Genomic DNA, 23,016 nt, shown 5'->3' with positions numbered 1-23,016 from the left:
TCAGTTGGCTTCCTTGGAGACACGTGGTAGTGGTATCCTTGTGACGTCATTGTGTTGCAGCCCTGGATTAAAATAGACAGGCTAGCTGACTCTGCTCTAGGCATGCGACAGATTCTTGATCAAGCATGGAGCTTCGTGGTATATCCGATAAATAGTACAAAAAATGGTTGAGGAAAAATAGAAGAGAAGGGATGGGTGGCAAAATTTTTTCGGGTATTTATACCACTAAGAAAATTCGATGGCTCGCAAGAAAATATTCGCTTGTGAAAGAAAATGCTTGACAGACCGAAAAGAGAAATTTTTTTGGCAACACCAAGAAAGCGTCTCCAGGCTCGGTGTTTGAAGATGAGATGCTACCGGCAAATTTGACACCACCGATGATATCTGCTAGCTGTTGTGCACATTGCAAGACCGGGAAACGACGGAGCACTTTCTTATCCAGTGTGAGGCCCAGTACACAAGACCACTGCATATATAGCCGAGATGTTTTGGGGCTTAAAAACGCCAAGGGTGTGGCAAATTTTCAGATGGTGATACCAAGAGGTGCTTAGTGGAGACATAGTTTAACCAAGGAGAAAGGATAGACATCTTATAAATTATTAGCTAGGTATCTGACAATATACTCATCACCCGCGTACTGGCCAGGCAGAAGCCTTTTTTTATGCGACAGCCTAAGGGCCCCGTCTTGCAGAAAAGTCAGCGTTGGCGTTGTCGTCGTTGTAACCGAAAAATAAACCGGATTGGTCGAGAAGGTGGCTACGTCACAAATGGAACAGCGGATTTGAAAATACATTAAAACATTAGAAAACTTGTGATTAGAAGCTCAAAATATGACTGAAACGTCATTATAGGACATGAATCAAGCTCAAGTTTGGTCGCACGACGGGAGTGCCGCTCTTTTCCCCTGGCAACGAACCGTGAAATCTCGGCCGCTGCTGGCACAGCCTCTGCAAGCTTCATGTGCACATACATGCAACGGGCGAGTTGTGCAAAGCGGCAATTTTTAATGCAGGAATGCATTTAATGGCTACATTTTCACCTCCCCTAGTGCTGGGCCAGAAAGTCCAGTTTCGAACCATATCCATCTCGCTTCCATACGAACTGGCAATCGGACCATGCATGTGGCAGCAGCAAATAGACATAAGGAAATAAGATGGACATTAGCACCCAATACTGAACCACTACTGGAGGGAATATGTTAAAACGTCGTCCTCTCGTCTCCAGGCAGTGCGCGACGTCAGTATGGCATTAGCATGCGCTGGATGTATTTTGGCAGGCTAGAGTCAACTCTTTTGTCAATGTGCCAGTTGTACTGGTAAGGCCTGCCGTTGCCATGGAAAGCTGACCTAGCGGAAGCGGAAGGCTTCGGCGCAGTTAGCAAGGCGGCTACGAAACGAGACAGCTGTCACAAAATTTACTGAGAGTAAACTGGCTACTCTGTGCAGTTGATGTTTTCTCTAAAGAAATTACAATGCTCTTGTCTGTGGCCCTTGATTGTTAACTGTAATCCAAGAAAATTCACAATTCGTTTATTTTCACCAATAAGACACAGCGCCAGAATAGAAGGCCACGCCAACAAAAAATAATTAAGGTGCCTGACTAACGAAGCATCTCGCACGGTCAAACAGCCCGCGACTGGCTCGCGCTCGTTAGTCACGATATCCAGGCATACAAGACTGTTAGATTCAGGCTAACGGACGCAAATCACTATAAGCATTAGGCCCCGAACGTCCCTTCCCTCTGTAACGTCAACAAACTGAAAAGAAAGGTACTGATGCAGAACAGCATCACTTAATTAGCAGCATGAGAAAGTACTACCATAGGACACCCATTAATGGTTCTATGGACTCCCATTTGACAGAAACATTAGGGAACAGCACTCCGTTTATTGTCACAGCCTTCACATGGCAATGCAAATGCAACTGAAGAACAAAACAAATGCAATGCGCCATGAAACAAGCTTTTTTTGTTTTTCGCTCAACCACAGTCTGGAGATTCCTTCTCGGGATAGGCAGTGTTGAACATGTCCGCCAGCATGTGACTAGGGATCTCCGAGCCCCGGACCTTGATAGTGTAGCAAGCGTTCTCCACCTTGCGCACGCTCTGGAACAGCGTCCACACCTTCCTGCTCATTTCACGGCCGGCCATGTTCCCGAAGGCGAGGAAGGCCGCATACACGTCGCGCAGGAAGCAACAGAGCACGAACGGCTCTTCCAGGTTCCCTTGCCCCACAGCATTGATGCACTTGCGCATCAGCTCGCCCGTCAGGTCGCCCACACCGAGCATGTAGTCCAAGGGAGTAATCTCTAGAGAATAGGTGGCCGGTGGGTTCTCCCCCGCCGGTGTGGATTCGGCAGCCGCATCGCTCTCGGGTTCCTGTTTTGCGTGGGAAAACGAGAAGCAACATTTTTCAGGTCACAATTTTTCTGCACCCGCGCATAGCATGAGAGCTGTTTAAAATACAACACAGATGGCATGCACCTAAAGCGCATCCATGGGTTAGTTGCAAGTGGATGGAGGGAAGCCTTAGTCCTGTAAACATTCGAATAAAAGGACTTGCTGTTGTCTGGGCTCATGAAGACAAGTCCTCTTGTTGACATTTTGGTCAGTGGACTGAGGCCCCTCTCCCTCCCATGTTTAAGTTCGTGCTTGGAGAACCATCTTTCCTCCTACTCTGGGTCAGACCATGTGACACAGCAGAACACACAGAGATGAAGACTAGAGAGTAGAAGAAATGATCAAGTCGGTGCTTTGTTGCTCCTTGTGCACTCTTGTGATCTGTGTGTGTACACAGAATGCGCCTCTTGGCATATAGCGTTTCCAAGTAGAGCACTGGGTGCACGGAAGAGAGACAACCCGACTCGTCAAGTTGTCAGTGATGCTGATCTAACTAAAAGTGAAAAAGTTCGGCATCACCATGAGGCTGGCGGGTGGTTTTGCGGTATCGAAGATAGTTTCTTGAGTCTTCGTTGTCTGCTATGAATGGCAAGTTAAAAAAAATTATGTACAAAACTGTATGCTTTATGGAATAAGCACAGTGATGTGATTGCCCTCAAGCCATTTTGTAGCCCCTTTTGAACCACCCAGTGACAAGAATTAATGTGTTCCCAAGAGAGTGGGTTCGTGCAGCTAATTACGCAATCAAGTCAAAATCTGTACTTAGCCATGCTGGATGAGAGAAATCTTGCTTTTACTCGCAAATCACTCCATATCTGTTTGCAACATACTTCAGTGATTGAAACCTAGCTATTGAAACAACACCTTATCAAGCATGCATGCAAGCAATCAAGCAAGCATGAATTGCAGTTTACTTTCCATGTCTCCATATACTTTATTAGAACTGCCATGCTGGATGAGAGAAGTCATGCTTTTACTCGCAAAACACTCCATATCTGTGTGCAACAAGCTTCACACACAAATGAGACGTGTTCCTGCAATACCATGCATGCGTCCTCACACAGGGAAGGCACGAAAGGTGATCTTCAACCCAGCCATACCCAACTGAATATCTTTTCTACAAAGCGCCATGCAAAGTTCACACTTGCCTAGAACGCTCGAACGGCGCACTTGGGATTACACTTCATTTATGAGCAGCCTAGTGATTGAAACAACACCTTATCAAGCATGCATGCAAGCAATCAAGCAAGCATGAATTGTGGTTTACTTCTTCTCATGTATATATATACATTATTAAACCTGCCAGGCAGCACTGATTGTCAGATATACACAACAGAGTGCATTTTTCGAGAGCACCAGAAAAGTGTGTGGATGTCTATGCAAATATTTGTGATTTGCGCACCGGGCATAAAACACTTTGTAGAAGCCTAGTTTCACCTAGTAATAGATAGGTCACCATTAGCTAGGATAGCTATAAATAATGCTTGCCTGTTTTGAAGACATTTATTTCATTCCTGCAAGACATGCACAAAGTTTTTAACATTTTGAGCTGTACAGAGAGTTGCCAAACACCTTCATTATTACACTGGGAAAAAAAAATCTACATTATTTTTTCTATCTGCGACAAGTCAAAAGCTGTGCAAGATGCACAAAAGAGTTGCCTTTCACGACTGCTACAGGATATTTCTTTCCCCAGTTTGTATAAAGCATTATTATCATGATAGCACTAAGCCTCCCGTTCTACAGAAAATCCGGTGTCGTTGTCATCAGCATTGTTAGCGAAAAAGCAGGTGGCCCGCCTTCCAACTAGGTCACATGACCTTGCGATGTCATCCCAACCTGCCCACCAGAATGTGAGCAAACTGCGAACAGTGGCAGGTGGCACCTAATGACTGGTCGCAAGAGGTTGCTTGGGAAGAGCAACCTGGGCCTCACAAGCCTCACCGATGGCAGCACCTGTCATCGCAGGGCAGTGGCGCATCACTTAACCGCTGCACCACTGCACCAGGAGTGGTATGAGATGAATGTAAAGTAGAGAATGATTAAATCCGCATATATGGGCATTCTGCCATTAACGCTATCCTGTCGTACCTTTAATACGGAGCTTAAGTGCCCCCACCGGTTTTTTCTACACAATTTCATTACTCAACTTAAAAAAGCACAAAAAGGCATCCTTTTCGAACTTTTCTTTTAGAAGAAACCTTTGTAAGCCTTTCCACATTTTCTGCTATGCAAGAAATTTCCACACACCTTTCTGGAACTGACTGACACGTCATTACAACCTCAAATATGTCACACGGATATATATTGTGGTCTCCAGTTGCCTGCATCAAGGCTGCATGGAAGGACGAACCATTACAGCTTGTCCTTTCATTCGATGCACACATTCAGAAGCGCGGTAGAAATTTATCTGCACAGAACATGGCTATTACCCATACCTTGTTTGCTAACTGACCAGTCTCGGCACTGCAACATAAAATATGGTGGTCTACCTCAATGCTGAGAGTAGAACGGCATTTTTAGAAGTAGACAACAACACAGCTTTAAACCATGTGTTTACTACGAAAGATAGTATCATTCACTACTTTTGATCACATTCACTGACCAGTGATGTGTGCCGCTGTCATCATGATGCACACCGTTTCCTCCCAGCCACCAAAAAAAACAACTTATAAAAGCCAAAATTTTCTATGAAAACTTGCACCTGACTAAAAGCCAAGATCGATTTACTACGATCACTTTTTCTTTACTTCCTTCTCTTGACATGATTATTAACTGCTACACAACCTGACAGAAGCACATGTAACAAAAGTGCATCCATGTCACTTGTCAAACAATATGTACATAGATGATATTTTTAAAACTTGGAAAGTGAACAGTCATTAAGGAACTTGCAGTAAAACTGCAACTGATTATTTTACTCTTTGTAGGCACAACAGTCATGCAAAATACCCAATTGAGTTAATGATAATGAAGCAGCAATGCTGGCTAACGCATACCTCAGGTTGTTCCTCGAAGACCAGAGCCTTGTGAATCTCATCCAATGTGACCAGGTGGCCATCTTTAATATAGTTAAAGAAGGTCACAGCTTCCACATACTCCTGAACACCTGTGCATGAATAAATACAGTTAGTACTCGTTTAATCAGTTCGGCCTCAAAATTTTGTTCATTTCCTGCAGTTCGAATTTAGGGTTTAAATACCCTGACCACAAAAAGGTCCATGCCTGATGATGAGCAGGCTTCAGTGTAAAAATGGTGCTCTTTTCAATGTTTCTTCCAGAAATGCAAGGTTTTACAATTTAACAGGTTTTCTCTACATATTTTAATGTGTGCATGTACATAGTGCTTTTCTTCATACATGTCCTCGAGTGTGCGTGATTACGACAGTTTTTTTTATTTTTCTGCTCTTTAACATATACAATGTATAGAATCTTTGTCGTCAGCTGTAACAAGTTGTTACATGCACTACATGCTTGATGTTATCAGATAAGTTGGCACTGCTTGTTTTCTCTTTTGCTACCAATCCTGTAATGGCCCCTCAGCAGGGCTGATAGTATTAATAAAAAAAAAAATCAACAGTGTTCAAAAGGTTGAGCACATTAACGCTAGCAGTTTAAATAATTTAACAAAACAAAATAAAAGCTAAGATAAAGAGCACTCTCATACGCACCTGGTGAAAAAGCCCTAAGGTACAAATAATAGCTCTGCCCTCTCAGCTCCATGGCAATTTCTCTCAGGGCTGACGCATTCAGCTCCTGGATCTTGTGGTCGGCTTCAGCGAGTATCTTGTCCTTATCTTCCTTTCTAGAAAGCAAAAGGGGAAATGAATTTCAAGATGACGTGTGTATTGATGGATGAGTTGGTTAATCACACTTTTCCCAGACACACTGCAAAAGACAGGGACAAATACTGCGCTTGTCCCATTCCTTGTCTTGTCAATGTTCAACCCTTTCATGAGGCAGTGATTATTTAGATTCAAAACAAATATTTTTATGATTCAGCAGAGTGGAGAGACAGGGCAAGACAGAGCACACAAAACAATGAATCAGCAATAACTGGCCCAAATTACAGCCTTAGTTAAAAAATACTTCCCCTCTTAAATATTATGTTCATGCCACAAGAAAGTCAGTTCATTAGTTTTTCAACGCACAACACCAAGGGTTAATTTTATACAGGCGCGTGTACAAAATTTTGTATGAAGTGATGGAATGGTTGCAAATCGGAATATCGAAGTGAAAAGATTCGTCAAGTGAACATGTGAGGGATCATGGAATCAGTTCCTGTTTCAAACATGACCACGGCGCTAGAAATTCAACAAAAATGGATTTGTATTATTCATCATCATCATCAGTGTGACTACACCCACCACAGGACAAAGGCTGCTCCCATGTCTCTCCAATTAACCTTGTCCTGTCCCTTTTATTACTGGTGGCAAAATCTGCCCGTATGAAAATGGCAGATGACGTGCTACCACACTCTGTTTTGAGAAATATCTAGTGCATTCCCTAGTTGGCATACAAAGGTGCACTAATTGTGATATGAAGAATGCTAAATTAGCCTGAACAAAGAAATCATTGTTAGGTGTGACACACTCTGAAAAAGCTGGGAGTGCACTATGCACACAACTGCATACATATGGCACCGTTCCTGTGAAAAAGAGAAGGAAGCTAAATAAATATGCCACCAAAATGTAGGTTACGCACACTGCACCGACTTAATAGTGACTACTATCTTTAAGAGCAGAAAGCCCACTGAAAGTCTTGGTATTTTAATCCTTTTATAACCAATAGGTTTCCGCGTAAACTGCGGAAGCTACCGAAGATAGCCTAGTACCCAAAGATGGCGCCCGTGACGTCAAGTGAAAAGTGGGCCTCTAATCAACAGCAACTAACCTTATAATGCGATGCAGCAGAAAGATTATGCGCTTGCTCTCAATGGTCACGTCACGACCGAGCTTGACAAGCCGCTCGTAACGATCGTAGCGGTCGTCCAACTCCACTTGAAACGCCCTGAACATCTTGACGACTGGCAGGGACTCGTCCACACCGGAGTCACGCTTCTCATCGTGGTGACGTCTGTCATCGTGGTGACGTCTGTCATCGTGGTGACGCCTGTCATCGTGCTTTCGCTGCCTGTTTCTTGAGGGCCAGTGTCCACCCCTGTCATGGCCTAGAATAGGGGGGAAGCAATGAATATGGATCGCAGCTGCCAGTTACAATGAATCGGTTTTGCCAGCTATTCTCTCGCTCGCATCAGCCAATTTCCGCGCTATTTGAAAGACGTTTTCAAATCAAGTAAGTTAAAGAGAAAGCGGGTAACAAGGACCTGGCACGTTAGCTCACAGAATATTCAAGTGTTATGCAGCAGGAATGAAATGACGCTGTATATCTGAGAACGTTGTGCCGCAACGCGTCTTTGACCATGCAGCCATGCTAAAAGCGAAACTAGAAATCTGACACTTAAAACTAACAGGGTGGACGTCCCCAGATTTATATCGCTCGAACAGTTTTGTAAGGTTATCCGGCTTTCTTTACAGAAGAAACATGCACTTTTGCTAATGTAAATTAAAGGTAGCGGCTGAGCAACAAGCAGCGAACGCCGAATAGAACAAGTGCAAACGCAACACGCCGAAAATTTTTCATGCACCCTTATCGAATACACGTGAGCAACACACTTGCCTCTGGCGTGATGACCTTTTTCATGTGCCTTGCCTTCTCCTGTCATGACTGTATTCAAAAGACTTCAATTCGACGCTGCAAATTCACCGAGCAGCAAGCAAAGCGCGTTCTTCTCAGTACAAGACAAACGCAGCAAATGCGGCTCCGTCAAAATAAGCAGGAATGTTGTTGTGACGGTCGATGCTCGGAACTGATGCCCCTAGCCATGGAGCTGTTGCCGGTATTGTTGCAGTGGGCGGTTGTTATCCATGACCAAATCACATTCTCAACAACAAATCACATTCTAGTTTACTGTAGCCAAAGTATAAGGAGTCGTTGGTTATGGTTACCTAATTATCGTGGTTTTCGCCGCTACTGAATGCCAACGTTACTAGTTTGTTCTAGTAACGTTGCCCAATGCTGTACTTGGCTGTACGGTTGCCGCGGTGTAGACAAGCTTTACGTATCGGCTTATCGGCCGTTGCTATGTAAATAAACGCCCTCGCTACCCATCGCTGTGGAAAAATGGTATGTAGATAACGCTGTACGATACCAGTGCGCACTCAATTGATTCACCGACCGGGCAAAATCGGTCAAGTGCAACAGATGCGCGGATGTTCGGCGCTACAATAGAGCTACTGCTACCAACACGGGCGCTACGCTGGCTACGTTCGATGACTGCATGGATTTGAACTTGGGAATATCCCAGTAATAACATTGGTGCGCTGTTCTGCGGTGTTGTGTACGCGCGCGGCATGCTCGGAGGAAGTTCTACGGTTTAATTACCTCCCTGCTCTGCATGTAGCGCGTGCTTCGAGCGATCGCCGACTTTCTTGGTAACGCATCTTATTTTTGGCCCGTTTCCGGCGGCAGTACAGCTGTGCTCGCACGAGACCTTTGCACGCTCACCTGCGAACAGCAGTCGATGGGCGCTTTGCACCTCGGCACGCAATGCATTGAGTTTAGGTTAGCGGCTGATTCTCTAATCTCGGCGCACATAAGCGCTGTCGAAAAGGCGTACGCGATCACACTCACGCGTTCCGCATAGCTGGGAAGGCTGTGGTTTCCCGCTGCGGAATTCCTGCCGGTGTCCCGCGGACAGGTATTGCTTGCTACCTGAGCTTGGCGAATCGTTTGTGACTGCATGCGGGCGCTGTTGATTTATGTGTGGCATCTCGCAGGCGTGAACCATGCTGCCGTTATTACCGCGGCACTACTGTGCCTTGCTCTTTCTGGGGTTCGTGGCGAGTGCGAGGCGTCCCAACATAGTCGTACTCCTGGCGGACGACCTCGGCTACGGCGACGTGGGCTGCTTCGGCAACGACACCATCTCAACGCCGAACATTGACAGGTAGGCTAGGGAGCAACTGTTTTCATTCCTTTATCCCCTGTACCGAATTCAGCGATACTGGCCAGTCTCGCTGCTCATCTTGACTATGTTGTGCGAAACACACACCGGCAAGGAACACAAACTATATGGTCTCTAACACTGACTACCAACAATTTTTATTCATTCCACCACGCGCAAATTTATAGAAAGCCATGATCTTCCAGGTGTATGGTTTTAAGGGAAAAAAAAAGTCATGTTTGGCTCCTTGCTTCAGAAAGTTCAGGATTGCTTGTGTGTTGTCATGTGATGACGGCTGCCTATTTATTTGTGGGTGGTTGAATGAATTAAAGTTGGCGCTAGTTCCTGTTATTTGTCTTCCTTGTTCCAATTGTATGCTTTGCGTCATGCAGTTAAGTACAGTCTAGACTAACTGGCTGGAACTAGTCTCTTGATAGATATGCAATCGCATATGAGTAGGGTGAAAAAAAAGTGCCATTGTGAGTGATATTGCAACAAAGAATATGGTGGCTGACAGAACATCACCCGTGATAATGATAGCCTCACTGCTTAGTTACAGCAACAAGCCTATCAGTCCTAGTTTTGCCTCGCACATAACAGCATACATTGATGCCTCCCACATATCCCCTCAGCTGTTACTGCCACAGGAGTCTCCCATTCTCCTAGCTCTCCTGCCCCCTGCACGCACACTTGCAGCCCATACGGGAATCCCCCCCAATGTCATCAGCCTTGATATCACTGCCATTGTATGTGCTGTACAAACCTTCACACAACTCACTCCTCAAACAAGGTTTAGCTCTGAGTAGCGGTCTGTGGTGTGCCTAAAATTGTGGAACATGCTGTACACCGATTCCTTAGCAGCCCTGTGGTTGACACAGAATTGCGCTGCCCTCTCGACTTTAACAAATACTTTGAAAAGGTTTTTCGTCGCGCTATGCCCTGCCTCAGTGATTCTTAGATGTACCCCTGGTCATGAAGGGATTGCAAGACATGAGCTGGCTCATGAGCTTGCCCGAGGTCTTCATTACTGGGCTGCAGCAATCCCCTGGGTCAGCCCACCTATGAGCATTGAGGTAGAGCTTTAAAAAATGCACCATCATGGAACAGTATTCGCAGTCATGACATGACTCCATGTCATCAAGTCATGCACTCCTCATGTCCCGAACCTTTATGTCTCACAATCACATGTACTCAGAAAATTCACGCCAACACTCTCCTTACCCCCATGTGGCCATACCTCTTAAAATTGCACCGATCCCTCCTGCCTCAACTCCTTGTATGCCAACCTGCCCTATTGCTATCAGACACCACCACTTCCCAAACCCTCCTGATTCATCCTGGCATGCTTGGCTGGTATTGCCTCGACAGAACGACCAACTGACCTCATTGTGCCAAGGCAGTGGTATTGCAGGAGCTTCATATGTGACCCTAATTGTGCATGTAGTACCACAGACTAACTGATATGAAGCCGAAAAATACCAGTAGGAAAGGATGCATTCACAAGAAGTAGACAGGACGACGCTGGAGGTGCCATTTATACAAGCTAATTATGGCAGTCGGATAGAGTGCCAAGTATCCTGAACCCATTCATACGCTAGAAGTGCACTCTTTTTAGAAAGTTGGCTTTATCATCAGCGTTTGTCAAAGAAAAGAGCTTTAGCAAGTATTATATGTTGGCCATTTTCTTTTCTTTTCCATATTAAATCCAATGCATGTCTTTTGTGGGAATTTATTTGTGTGTTGACTATTATTTTCTTCTACTTCGTGTATTGCCTCCTTTGTGTCAGTGAAATATTTGGTGCCATGTAAATTGAGTCCAGGCCCTCAAAATCCTAACATCCTGCATCGTACAAGATGTTGAATGAAGCTGTTTTTTAAAGTGGTTCTTTCTGTTCATGGCACTGAATAAAGATGGGTACACCTGAGAAAAGCTGTGCATTGTTACACCAACAGTATCGATTGATTTCAAGGATAATATTGTTAGCAAAAGAGGTTGCATGATGGGTTGCACGGTTGGTAAATCGGAGACAGCCATATCTTTTGGGTCACGCTACATTCTTCATGATCCTTCTGAACCAACTATAGTGGTTTAATGCAGCGTAAAGTAGAGCTTAGATAAGGCTCTCAGTCAAGATCCAACCCAGCTGACTGCTGACTTGGCCCTAGCCAACATGGTGCTGAATGGGCTTTTTTGACACATACCGTTCTCACTTGCTCTTCAGGCTGGCAGAGAATGGAGCCGTGCTCACACAACACACAGCAGCCGCAGCCGTTTGCACACCAAGCAGAGCGGCTCTGCTCACGGGAAGGTACCCAGTGCGTTCAGGCAAGTTGTACCGTTGGGCTAGTTGGGATTGTTGGGCTAGTGATCACAGCTTTACTGTTGAACTAGTGATGACAGCTTTGCTGTTGGGCTAGTTTGGACTGTTAGGCTAGTGATGACAGGTTTACTGTTGGGCTAGTTCGGACTGCTTGGCTAGTTAGGACAGGTGTGTCATTGGGCTAGTTGGGCTTTTGGCCTAGTTAAGATAGGTATACTGTTTTGCTAGTTGGGACTTGTTCCTTCCTCATTGTGTAAGCTGTTTTCAGGAGTGGAGGACGTGACAAAGCAGAAACACCAAAGTGCAGACTTGCAACTGGCTTTTTGTGTGACATCCATACACTTTTGCGGATGCCAACCGGCACAGAACTGAGAAACAAAGAAGAGACGTATTTACTATAAAAGAAGATGACCACAATACTAGAGTAACAGTAATAGCAGAGTAGTAGTCACAATAGCCTTCTCTTTTGCCTCTGAGTGCAGTTTCCATAATTTTTTGTTGGCTTGCCAGAGAAGTGCATTGGCCAACTGCAGTCATTGCAGCCAGATGGCCCATAAGCATCTCTGGAGCTGACCAAGAGGGTAAAACAGTGCTCATGAGTGAATATAAATTAGTATTATGCTACTAATTTTTGGCTTATAAAGTTAAAAATGAATTGTAAATAGGACTAATCTGAAAAAAAATTCAAGAGCACCACATGTGATTTGAACAACCATCTTACAAGTTGAAAATGTGATATTAATTTGCTGCACCTCAGCACTGACGCATAGTGCTGGCTCTAGTGATGTTAATGTCCACGGTTGTGAATTACTTGCTTTCTGCAGCTGGGTGACACTGTGTTGCTCTCTGTACTGGCTGCATTCAGTGAACAGGGTGCCCATGATGTATGTGTGGCTGAGCATTTTCACCTCTGTGCTCTCCTTCAGGCATGGAAAGCTATTTCAAGAACAAGGTGTTCATAATAATTGCGGCAAGCGGTGGACTGCCTCAAAATGAGACGACGTTTGCTAGGGTTCTTCAGCAGCAGGGCTACACTACAGGGTACATAGGTAAGGGTAACACTTGCAGTTTTCTTTCTGGAGATCGCTTTGCTTTAAAGACCGGAGGGATGAATATGCCTTTGTGATCTTTTGTAATCTCATTTTTACTCAACTGATGAAAATGCACGTACACAAAAGTGATTCTGCCACCTTTGTAAACAAGGAATGCACTGCTGTCAACAAGCACAAAGTAAACTAATCTCTTGGCTACACCCAGTGAAAAAAAAAATTCTTAGTCTGAACTCCCCCTTTTTTCAGCTTACAAGTTTCATGAGCTTAGAAGTTTGAGAAGAAAGCTCAACATATTTTTTAAATATATGGTACCATTTGGGTATCAGGTTAAGCTGCGTCAGGTGCATCGAATGAAACTGTGATATGATCTGTGCAGAGTAATTTTAACAGTGTGACTATGTGCATAGTAGCACTGCACACATAAGCTTCTGGTCTTGATATTACTGCTCATGTCAGGAATAAAATTCCAGACTACAGCAACAGAATTATGCACTGAATAGTCACACTTGTAACATAGCACTGTTAAAAGTCATGATCAAGCAACATTTAAGGAAGCTTTAGACTGTTACTGGCTGCTGTCTGCATTGTTACTAATGTTAGCCAGCTTATGAGCACTATTATAGTGTTTTATTTTTATTTTTGCTGCCTTGCACTAACTGTTGTGAGACTGATCTCATTAATAATAACTACTGCTGACTACTACCAATTTGGTTGGTGGAGTGTTTTTACCTCGAGCTTACATGCCTCTTGAAAGCCTTGTCTCCTGCACATATTATTCTGATCTGCAACTCCTTACTATGAGCAGTAATAAGTGAGTAATTCAAGAACGATGTGAAAGCCTGAAATAGCGCTTGGGTAGGAAACCATTTACAGGAACCATTTGGTAGCACCCTGGATTTAATAAGCTAGGATTGGATTGGTGAGCATGTGATAGTCATCTATTGGTATTATGCAGACCTAACTCCTTGGCTTCGAAAAGCAAGGTGCGGTTTAGTAATCATTCAATAGTCCTTCTCATGGTCTCATGCAGCAAATGCATAGATGCTGGTTGCTATTTGACCATGTGACTCATTTGTGCACACTGATAAATTAACAAGAGGGGTTAACCATGCAAAAATAATGCAAGCATATTATACTAGGAGTGTTATCAAGATTACTTCTTTCCCTACATAGTCGAACAATGGAACTCAGTTGTCTGCCTTCCCCATTGAGTGTACAGATGTTGAACACCTTTGAACATTGTTTGCTGTCACTTTTTGTGACAGTTTCCTGCCTGGGTAGCACTGCCAGCTGCATATGGTGTTTGAAAGTGTTATCTGATTAATGAGGAGGAATTAAAGTTCACAGAATAAGCAGTTGAAAGTTCACGTCTTGCAGTCGTATGTATGCACCTGTTTGCTGTAGCACACAGCCCACCTTGTTAAACCACACTGTTGTGTGTTTGCATCTATAAAACAGCATTGTTAAATAAAACGCAGTGAAAAGATATCAGAAACACAGTGGAAATTGGACAAGATGACACAGCTTCTGTCAGTTCAAGTTAGTAAATGGAAACACAGGCTTAAATGTAAAATTAAGGCAGATGTGGCAAGCATGCATACACTAACATAAAAACACCTTTAGGTACAGTTCTAGGTAATCAGTCTACTTGTAGCTCATGCAAAGGTACAGCCTGTCTCATAACATATTTGTCACCCTGAAATAAGCCTACGCTGCCTGCTGGGTGTTCTTATCTCTGTGCATTCACAGCACTTCTGTGCTGCCAGAGCACCGAGATAAGATAAAATAAATGGTGGCTTATTCTTTTAGGAATTGAGGTTCTGCTAGCTCTCAAGCACTGTTATCCACGTGCCTTGACAGCACTTTTATCTGCAAGCAGTCTTTAATAGGGGCGTTTAATAACTTGAGATAGTCCAAGTAGAGTTCATTATTTGAGTGAGGGAGCCAGCCTTGAGAAGGAAAGGCATGGCTCACTCTCTGCTCTCTTCCTCAAACATTCGTGGCAGCGAATGAACATGGTTCATGGAAAGAAACAGCTGTGACAAGGGCTGATCTTGTCTGTTTTTTTTTTCTTCATCTGTGTTCATCCACTGCAATGTTTTCTGTCGTGGATCTATGGCAACTTGTCCAGCTCTCTCAGCGAATCGCTTCCTCAAAGTTTTCGCCCTTTCTGATGGACCACCGGCACAAAAGGTGCAGACGTCTGTGTCTTTCGTGGCAGTGGTTGATCAGAAAGGGTGAAAACTTCAAAGGTAGCTGGGCACCGATGACAGTATCTTTCTTCGTGCTGTTGGTTCAGCGTGTATCATCAACTTGCCTGCCTTGCTCGTGTTCACGCGTCCTTTATCTCAAAAAAGGTGACTCGACCTGCGCTCTGTCGAGTTCTTGTAAATGCTGTGAATGACTGTATTTACGGTAGGTTTTGCTCTCCATCCTTATCATTTCCACCAAGTTAGGGAGCTATGCAGCAGTTCATTCCTAAGAGAATTGATTTTAAAGTTTGCTGTTTCTGTGGCCTCAGTTCGGGCAATTCAGTGGGTAATGCTGCATTTGCAACAGTGCAAAAATTCAGCTACTATTGCCTTCTCCCTGCGTGAAGAGCAAATTTTGAGCCTTGTATTGGGTTGTTACGAACTGAGTTTTCATTTCCATTCACTATCTACCCTTAAGCGCATCTCTGAGTGTTTTTCTAGTAATGTCTGTGATGTCATCGCTGCGTCACCCAGAGCATCGTCCCTCGCCATGAACCGAGTTGGTTTGCTGTTTTTACCGTTTTAAAATAGTGCTACTTGATATTTGGAAAAGGTCGGTTGTACCGGGGAGCGGGGACTCCAAGGATTGTGATTTTGAAACTTTGGAAAAACACCTTGGCACAAATAAATTCACACGCACAAAAGAGACAAGGAGACAACGGACAGGTGCCAGATGGCAACTGGCACCTGTCCGTTGTCTCCTTGTCTCTTTTGTGCGTGTGAATTTATTTGCGCCAAGGTGTTTTTTCCAAGTTTCAAAATGCTAAACTAACTAGCCCGGCAACATGCCTTACTAAGGATTGTGATGGGATCATTAAATCCGAATGTTGGAAAAACCACCGGAGTTGCCCTTTCAATGTTTCATTGCCTACTTTGCAGGCAAGTGGCACCTGGGCCTTTACTGCACTTCCAAGCAGGACCCATGCCACCACCCCCTGCGCCATGGCTTCGACTACTTCTATGGGCTGCCCCTGACGAACCTCAGGGACTTTGGCAGTGAGGGCGACAGTGTGGTCACCACTTACTGCCCCAACCTCGTTGCCATCTGCTACACGGCCATGGCTTTGAGCGCCGCCAGCTCCTACTTCCTGCTCCGCCGTGGAAGGGCCATCTTGGCATCTTTTATCTTCACGCTGTTCTTTGTCGACCCTGTCGCGCTCCTGCTGTTTATCAAGAGCATTCCAACCATCAACGGTGTGCTCATGCGTGACCTCGACATTGTCGAGCAGCCCATCCGACTGCCAGGGATGACGCAGAGGCTCGTTGCTGAGGCTGGGCAGTTTGTGCGCTCCGCCGTCGCAGAGGAGAAACCCTTCCTGCTGTTTCTCGCTTTTGTCCACGTGCACACGGCGCTGTTCACGCACCCGTCGTTTGCTGGGAGGAGCACGCACGGTCGTTACGGCGACAACATCGAGGAGCTAGACTGGGCCATTGGCAAAGTGAGGGCACGTTTAAGTGTTTCGTATTAACAAACGGAAACGTGATTTTTGTATGTTGCCAATTTCTTTTTTGCAGCAGACTGCATTTGTGGTAGTGTCAGGTGAAACACTATGTCATGTATAGTTGGTCAATTGGTCTATGAGTAGGATTGGGTCAAGTCATGTTTAATGTTACAAAGCTGCACACGGGCTGTGAAAGATGCCAAGTGGAGTTCTTTAAAGCACACTGGAATTGCACAGCACATAGGCATTTTGGAATTCTGCCTGAGTAGAAATGCATCTGCTGTAGCTGGGATTTGATTCCATGTCCTTGGGCTCAGCAGCTGTACGCCATAGCCACTAAACCACCAGAGCAGATCAGACAGGACCAAGCTTGGAGAAGTGTAGGGATTGGTGCTGGCATCTGCCAGTAATAGACAATAAACCTGAGAAGTGGCATGAAGCCGTGTGCCACTGATGCTTGGGTGTCGCGCGACACCTGTGTACCTACGGTGGTAATCATAACACCGGTAACAAGTTTTCAAGGCATTCATTCCATGCCATTCATTTCGTGGTGATGGATCACCGGGCCGTTGAAAAAAAACCACAACATGCATGAAACCATAAAATTGTCTCAGAGACAGTAACACACTTCAGCTGTTGTCATGCACACAGCGAGTTTCTGCAGTTGAGCAATGAAATTTATAGTGCAGTATGTTGGCTTGGCCAGTGGTGCATACTGTTAACTAAGCCAACATTATTGAGTCAAACCAGGGAGGGACAGGACACCTACTGTTGGGTAAGTTGGCTCGGCATGCACGTCATCACACAAGGATGCCAAAAGGTTAACACAGAGTAAAGAAACACATGGTGATGTACTAACAACTGACTGTGTGTTTCTTATTTGTGCAAATAATTGATTACGGTCAGGCCATAATCATCAAGAAAAGCAGTACAGATGCACAAAAAGATAATAAGGATGCAGTGCAGAACCTTATACAAACAAGAATTAAACTGCCAGTGGTTAGTGTGCAGACATGCATGCTTATTTCATCTTGTTAACCTTATGGTGTCCTCATGTGGAGAGCCAGACAGTTTTTTTCACCATGAACTATCCCACAAACCAGGCCATTGTGACTTGTACTGCAACTGTGTGTGAGCAAAGGAAATTTGGATGGCCTTATTAGAGTGATGCTGAGGACAGCTCCATCAGTTTCTGTTTAGCTCTTCTTGGTTAAGGTGATGTTTCTTTGCCAGCAAAGGATGCATTTGTTGCAGAGGATATTGAATTTAAAATGGAGAATTTTTTTTCTCTGCCATATAATTCAAAGTTGCGTTACGAAGGCTGAATATGACTCCATGATTACCGCTATTGTGCTAATCAGATGGTGCTGATAACCCATTGTGCCCTGAAGGTGAGGGGATGAAAAATTGTTTATTTTCGACCTTATACAAACTTCTTTTTTAGGGCAGGCAGCCTCTAACGCAGTACAGTAGAACCCCACTATAATAAACTCAGCTATAGTAAAAACTCTGATATAGTAAAATGAAGCTACAGTCCCATTTCACCTTCCATAGAAGACTGTACATTCTTTTATCGTTTATAGTAGATTTTTTCCGAAGAAACGGCTATAGTGAAGAGCGTAACATCGCGGCAGGCGCGAAGTCTAGGAACGCGAGGCATATAGATAGCGAATGCGATAAAAAGGCGCTCTGTGAGGTGGCTTCACCACCAAAATTGAAAGCCGCGAGGAGAAGCCAGAACCAAAGCGCGCGGCGCTCACGGAAAGAGTAAAGCTGGCAATGAACGTAGCAAGGAACGCTGAGAAAGGAAAGCCAGGAAAAGTGCAGCGAGGACTAGAAAAGGGTGTGCGTTCGTAGCACGGCAACACGAAGCACAGGGAAGCAGTGGCAAGAACCGGAGGCGCGGTGACACTGCACAGGCGATTTTGCCGCACTTGACTGTGTCGCGCGTTTCTTGACTACTGCCTCTTAAATGATGCTGAGGCCACGGAAGACGATGCTGTGATCATGTAAAGCTTTGGTCTTCACATAGAATCAAGCTGGCGTTATATTCGCAGCCACGTTGTATTCGTGCAAATGCAGTAATATATTGATACAAGCCAATGTCACCTTGTCCTTATTGTTCCTTCAACGCTGCTTTTATGATACAGAAGGAAACCAGTATGGTGTACCTGCTCATGGAGAGTGATAGAAGTGGCTGTAGCTATAATGATGAACGAATTTACGCTAAACTGGTTACACGATGAAGGATGAAAAATACATGAAGGAACGAAAGTATAGATGAAGCTGTATTTTCGTTCCTTCGTGTATTTTTTGTCTATTTGTCCTGTAACTAGTTGCCCATATTTCCTTGCACCATGAACAGCCAACTAGATCTCATTCTCGTCTTGTTGTAGCCATATATTACCCCATGTTTTCTGTTGTGCCACCAGGTGACGGAGCTGCTCCAGGAGACAGGTCAGGCAAACAACACCTTCGTTTACTTCTCCTCTGACAATGGCGGCCACATCCAAGAGGTTGGTCTGGACGGCCAGCGGGAAGGCGGCCACAATGGCGTCTTTCGAGGTGAGCACATGCATACTTCCTCGGATGTTTGGAAGTCCAGATTTGGCATTCTGCACTCAGATTTTCATCCCTGCATCCCTGACTTTGAAAGAGTGGGGATGCCAAATTTTCAGGCTCTGTTCTTTTTGCTGATATAACAGTGCACAGGCCCTTAAAAATGACAGACCTGGAGAAGAAGAATGTTGCTGTTTTTCTTGCTTAGAATTTTAGCTTCTCTGTGGTATGGTGTAGGTCAGTGTGCAAAAGCACAATGCTCAGAACTGTGTGTATTTAGAGGAAATAGGTGTGCACAAGTCGAAGACTGGAGTGATGCTTATCCATGAATTTTTACCGCATGAGACATTAGCACCAATACATTGTTTTGGCACTCGGCATGATTGCCTACCTTTTCCTTTCTTCTTGGCTGGTCAGGTGGGAAGACCATGGGTGGATGGGAAGGGGGCATTCGTGTACCCACGTTGGTCTCCTGGCCCGGCCACATTCCTGCCGGCCATAGAATCGACGCATCCACGAGTCAGCTCGACGTGCTGCCCACGCTTTTGGCCGTGGCTGGAACGGAACCTCCCCGGGATCGGGTCATCGACGGCAGCAACATTCTCCCGTTGCTCCGCAACGAGTCTGCAGCTGCTGCCTCACATGAGTTCCTCTTCCACTACTGTGGCCTGCACATCCACGCCGTCCGCTACGTCCCTGCTGACGGTGAGAGTACGATGGTTTGACAGCAGCACATGTTAATAACCTCCTTGGGGTCTTGTAATAGTAACAATGTTTTATTGCCAAGCACAAGAGTATACAGAATGCATATGCTTGAAAGCAAATTTATGGTAGCAGTGCCTTGCTGCTGAGCTTGTGCACTGTACAGGGGAGATTGGCGCGAAATGGCGCAACCATGGAGCAGTAGCATGCACATATATTTTTACATCCTGTTCCTAGTGGTAGTTGAAGTTTATGCAGCTAGCTGCAAATCATTCTGTGGATTAGTTTTCTGCTTGGATATACTTTTTCTGGACATCTTGGCTGAGGCTGCAATGAAGCGTTCAAATGAATTTCAAGGCTCTTTGCCGCATGCTGCATACTCCATGGACGGCTATAGCTGGAAGTTTTAGGAAAGGAACTTTCAGCTTGCTGAGCCAGATTTGCCAACTAGCTGGAAGCTCCAGTAAACTAGTGCTGCCACTTATCATGTGCTTGTAGAAATTCCAAGCTAGTACCAAAGGCACGTGTTATGTTTTTCCTATGTAGCGTTGCATTTCTCTGAAATTTGGTGAACACTGCTTAGGCTGTGTGCAGCAATTCATCTTCCACCAAAGTAATGTGCTACAATATTGTCTGGCTACAGTGTGTCAACAGAAGATGTAGCTTGAATTAATACAGAAATGTCCGGCACACAGCCACTCACAGCACAGCTCATTTTCATCCTCCACCAGTGTGTGCCAAAGCGTTACAGTTACATAGACAATAACATACCATGTTTGCACGAGCAGAACGCTTTTTTTTTTCTTAGTTCATCATTTCAGAACACATCTCACGCTATATTTATACTCCGTTTCATACATAAGATGTGAAAGGTGTGGTAGTAGTCCGGACGGGAAAATAAAGGGAGCCGTGTTATTCCGCGCTTGCTCTGTGCCCGAGTGGACTAAGGCACGAGAAAGGTACAGCATGACGTCAGCAGTAAGAGTTATTTGATCAAGTTCATGACATGTGTCATGTAGTAAGCCTGCAGACAAAGGATTCACTATGTTTCGCTCGCCACAAGGAACGCACTACTTTTTGGTCGCGGACGCAGGCAGCGCAAACAAGTGCGCTAGCTTTGACAGCGTTCCACCTGATTTATGAAACGGAGTATAGAACCAAGGTACGATAGTAACGCGATTTTTTTCTCGCTGCACCTCAAGACAGCTACAGCGAGCGTCACCGCCAGACTCGCGAGCTGCTAGGAGAAGCAAACTTAGTGACGGCCGAAGGCGATGGTTGCTACGAACATGGGAAGAAGGCGGCGCAGGTCGTTGAGAAAGCGGCGGCACTGAAAGCTGTATGGGCACGAAATACAAAGCAGCGGTGGCGGCCTCTGCTGCGCGGGAGGTTGCATTCGTTTACGCGTCAGAGGCTTTTCTTCGCTTGATGATGTTGCGCGAGGCCCTTAAGTGTTGGCTGTCAAATAATATCGATGTATCTGTTCCTTCAGAGACCTTAGCTGTAGTTGGCTTGAACAGGCCGAGATCGCGTAATCTTCTTTTCCATTTTCTTGAGGTCTCCACTCATTATATTTGTGGTTGTATCATATCATTAACATTGGCTTGTGGTACAGATTACAGAGTTTCTCTTATAGAGTTTGCTTTGCTACTGTGAAAGCATATAGGATAAAGACTGGAAGAAATTATGCTTATGTTAGATAAAAACAGTTTACAGTATTCTCAGCATTGTCCTTTCGTCAGTCATTTGATGTTGACATTATGTTGAGTTTATTTGAATCCTGGTACTTTCTTAAAGATCTAAATTCCTGTTTTGTAACAGTGCACAATGATGCCAAAAAGGGTTTTGTGTTTCAAGAGACCAAACAGGCAGAAAATTGACACTGTACATTGAACATTTTTTCTTTGCAGGTTCTGGAGTGTGGAAAGTTCACTTCCACAGCTCCGACCCCGCTCAGTGCAGCTACGTCTGCCACTGCTACGGCAGCTACGTGCTGGACCACGACCCACCGCTCGTGTTCCACCTGACTTCTGACCCGTCCGAGTCGCGGCCACTCAACGAACGCGATGACCCCCGCGTTACCAAGGTGCTGGCTGCGGTTGAAGCGGCAGTGGCGAAACACAAGGCGTCGCTGCAGAGCGTGCCACAGCAATTCGACTTCCTCAACTCGGTCTGGCTTCCATGGCTGCAGCCATGCTGCAGCTTTCCCTTCTGCTCCTGCAGGGAAGAGAACCACACGCTCGCCACAACCATTGACTTCTGAGCCTGCTATCAGCCCACGTGGACATCACAATCCGTGCGAACTTGTGTATGGACAGTGAATGTCATTCCACCAGTGCTTTACAACATTTTTTAGATTGGTGTAATTTCTCTCAAGACTGCATCTGTGTGCGTTTCTAGGCTCAAGAAGCCTTTCATTCTGCCTCATCGTCGTGCTCATATGACGTCCTGCAACTGTGGTGATGTTGAAGAAGCACATAGACACTATACGTAGATGTGATATATAACGTAGACCGTATGCAACTTTGTTTTTTACTTGGTGATGAAGATAGATATAGGAAATGAATTTCGTTGTTAGTTATTTTGCATGTTTTTAAGCTGTTTCTATTACCGGTGTAGCACCTAAACTACGCAGTTCAAGACTGCATGCATGTAGGAATCTCTTTTTTGCCTCCTACATCAGTGTGGCATCTTCAGTAAGAGACCATGAAACTGGGGTGTAGAGTAACTGACACACTTATATACAAAGTATGGCATCAATCACCTTTGTATACTACCGAAAGGAGGCTAGCCAGTGCAGCTTGCATCGGCTTTTAGGCATGTTTCTAGCTAATCTGTAGGTGGCTGACATCATAAGCACACCAATCGGCACTGGGTTTTGTTTAACTGCAAAAACTGGTGTTACCCACCAAAAGCATGGAATGCAAACTTCAGTGCAGTCACCTAATTTTCTGACTATGCAGGGACCAGTGCAATTGCCTGTGCTGTTCTTTGCATTCATTCAGTATTAACTTTACAGTTTGTGTCAGAATGAGAGACTTACGTTGTCTCTCAGTAGTCTAGTCCACAGCGATCAATTTTGTGAACGGGTCTTGTGATTTTATAATTCAACTATGCGACCTGAGGTTGCACTTGCTCTTATCTTCTTGAAATATTCACCCGCGTGATGGCCGTCATAGACGCCTGTTTGCTGCACACACTGTTTTTGTGCGCATTTTTCAAGTCACTGAAATACTGCGGCGTAATTATGGAAACGTGCTTTTATAATAAAGTTTTGTTGCCTCA

The 23,016-nt window shown here is 44.9% G+C and overlaps 2 protein-coding genes across 6 annotated transcripts; one reads left to right on the top strand and one right to left on the bottom strand.

Annotated features, from left to right (window-relative positions):
- Positions 1 to 1,866: 1,866 nt before the first annotated feature.
- LOC144133514 (translin-associated protein X-like) lies at positions 1,867 to 8,244 on the bottom strand. The gene is made up of 5 exons (XM_077666665.1): positions 8,077 to 8,244; positions 7,291 to 7,567; positions 6,069 to 6,202; positions 5,397 to 5,506; positions 1,867 to 2,376 (listed from the first exon to the last, which is right to left on the bottom strand). Exons 1-5 carry the CDS (start codon positions 8,120 to 8,122, stop codon positions 1,978 to 1,980), a joined length of 966 nt encoding a protein of 321 aa, XP_077522791.1. The 5' UTR covers positions 8,123 to 8,244; the 3' UTR covers positions 1,867 to 1,977.
- A 246-nt stretch (positions 8,245 to 8,490) lies between these two features.
- LOC144133511 (steryl-sulfatase-like) lies at positions 8,491 to 23,016 on the top strand. 5 transcript variants are annotated; one of them, XM_077666663.1, is made up of 8 exons: positions 8,491 to 8,583; positions 9,237 to 9,406; positions 11,626 to 11,729; positions 12,651 to 12,773; positions 15,908 to 16,467; positions 18,903 to 19,035; positions 19,447 to 19,734; positions 21,642 to 23,016. In XM_077666663.1, exons 2-8 carry the CDS (start codon positions 9,246 to 9,248, stop codon positions 21,992 to 21,994), a joined length of 1,722 nt encoding a protein of 573 aa, XP_077522789.1. In that variant the 5' UTR covers positions 8,491 to 8,583; positions 9,237 to 9,245; the 3' UTR covers positions 21,995 to 23,016. The 5 variants fall into 5 exon arrangements, with proteins under 5 accessions (XP_077522789.1, XP_077522788.1, XP_077522786.1 ...); XM_077666662.1 differs by lacking the exon at positions 8,491 to 8,583 and adding an exon at positions 8,597 to 8,763; XM_077666660.1 differs by lacking the exon at positions 8,491 to 8,583 and adding an exon at positions 8,597 to 8,775.

Source organism: Amblyomma americanum, chromosome 5, assembly GCF_052857255.1.
Source record: "Amblyomma americanum isolate KBUSLIRL-KWMA chromosome 5, ASM5285725v1, whole genome shotgun sequence".
In the NCBI taxonomy this organism is placed as follows: domain Eukaryota; kingdom Metazoa; phylum Arthropoda; class Arachnida; order Ixodida; family Ixodidae; genus Amblyomma; species Amblyomma americanum.
This window is presented reverse-complemented; position numbering and strand designations above follow the sequence as displayed.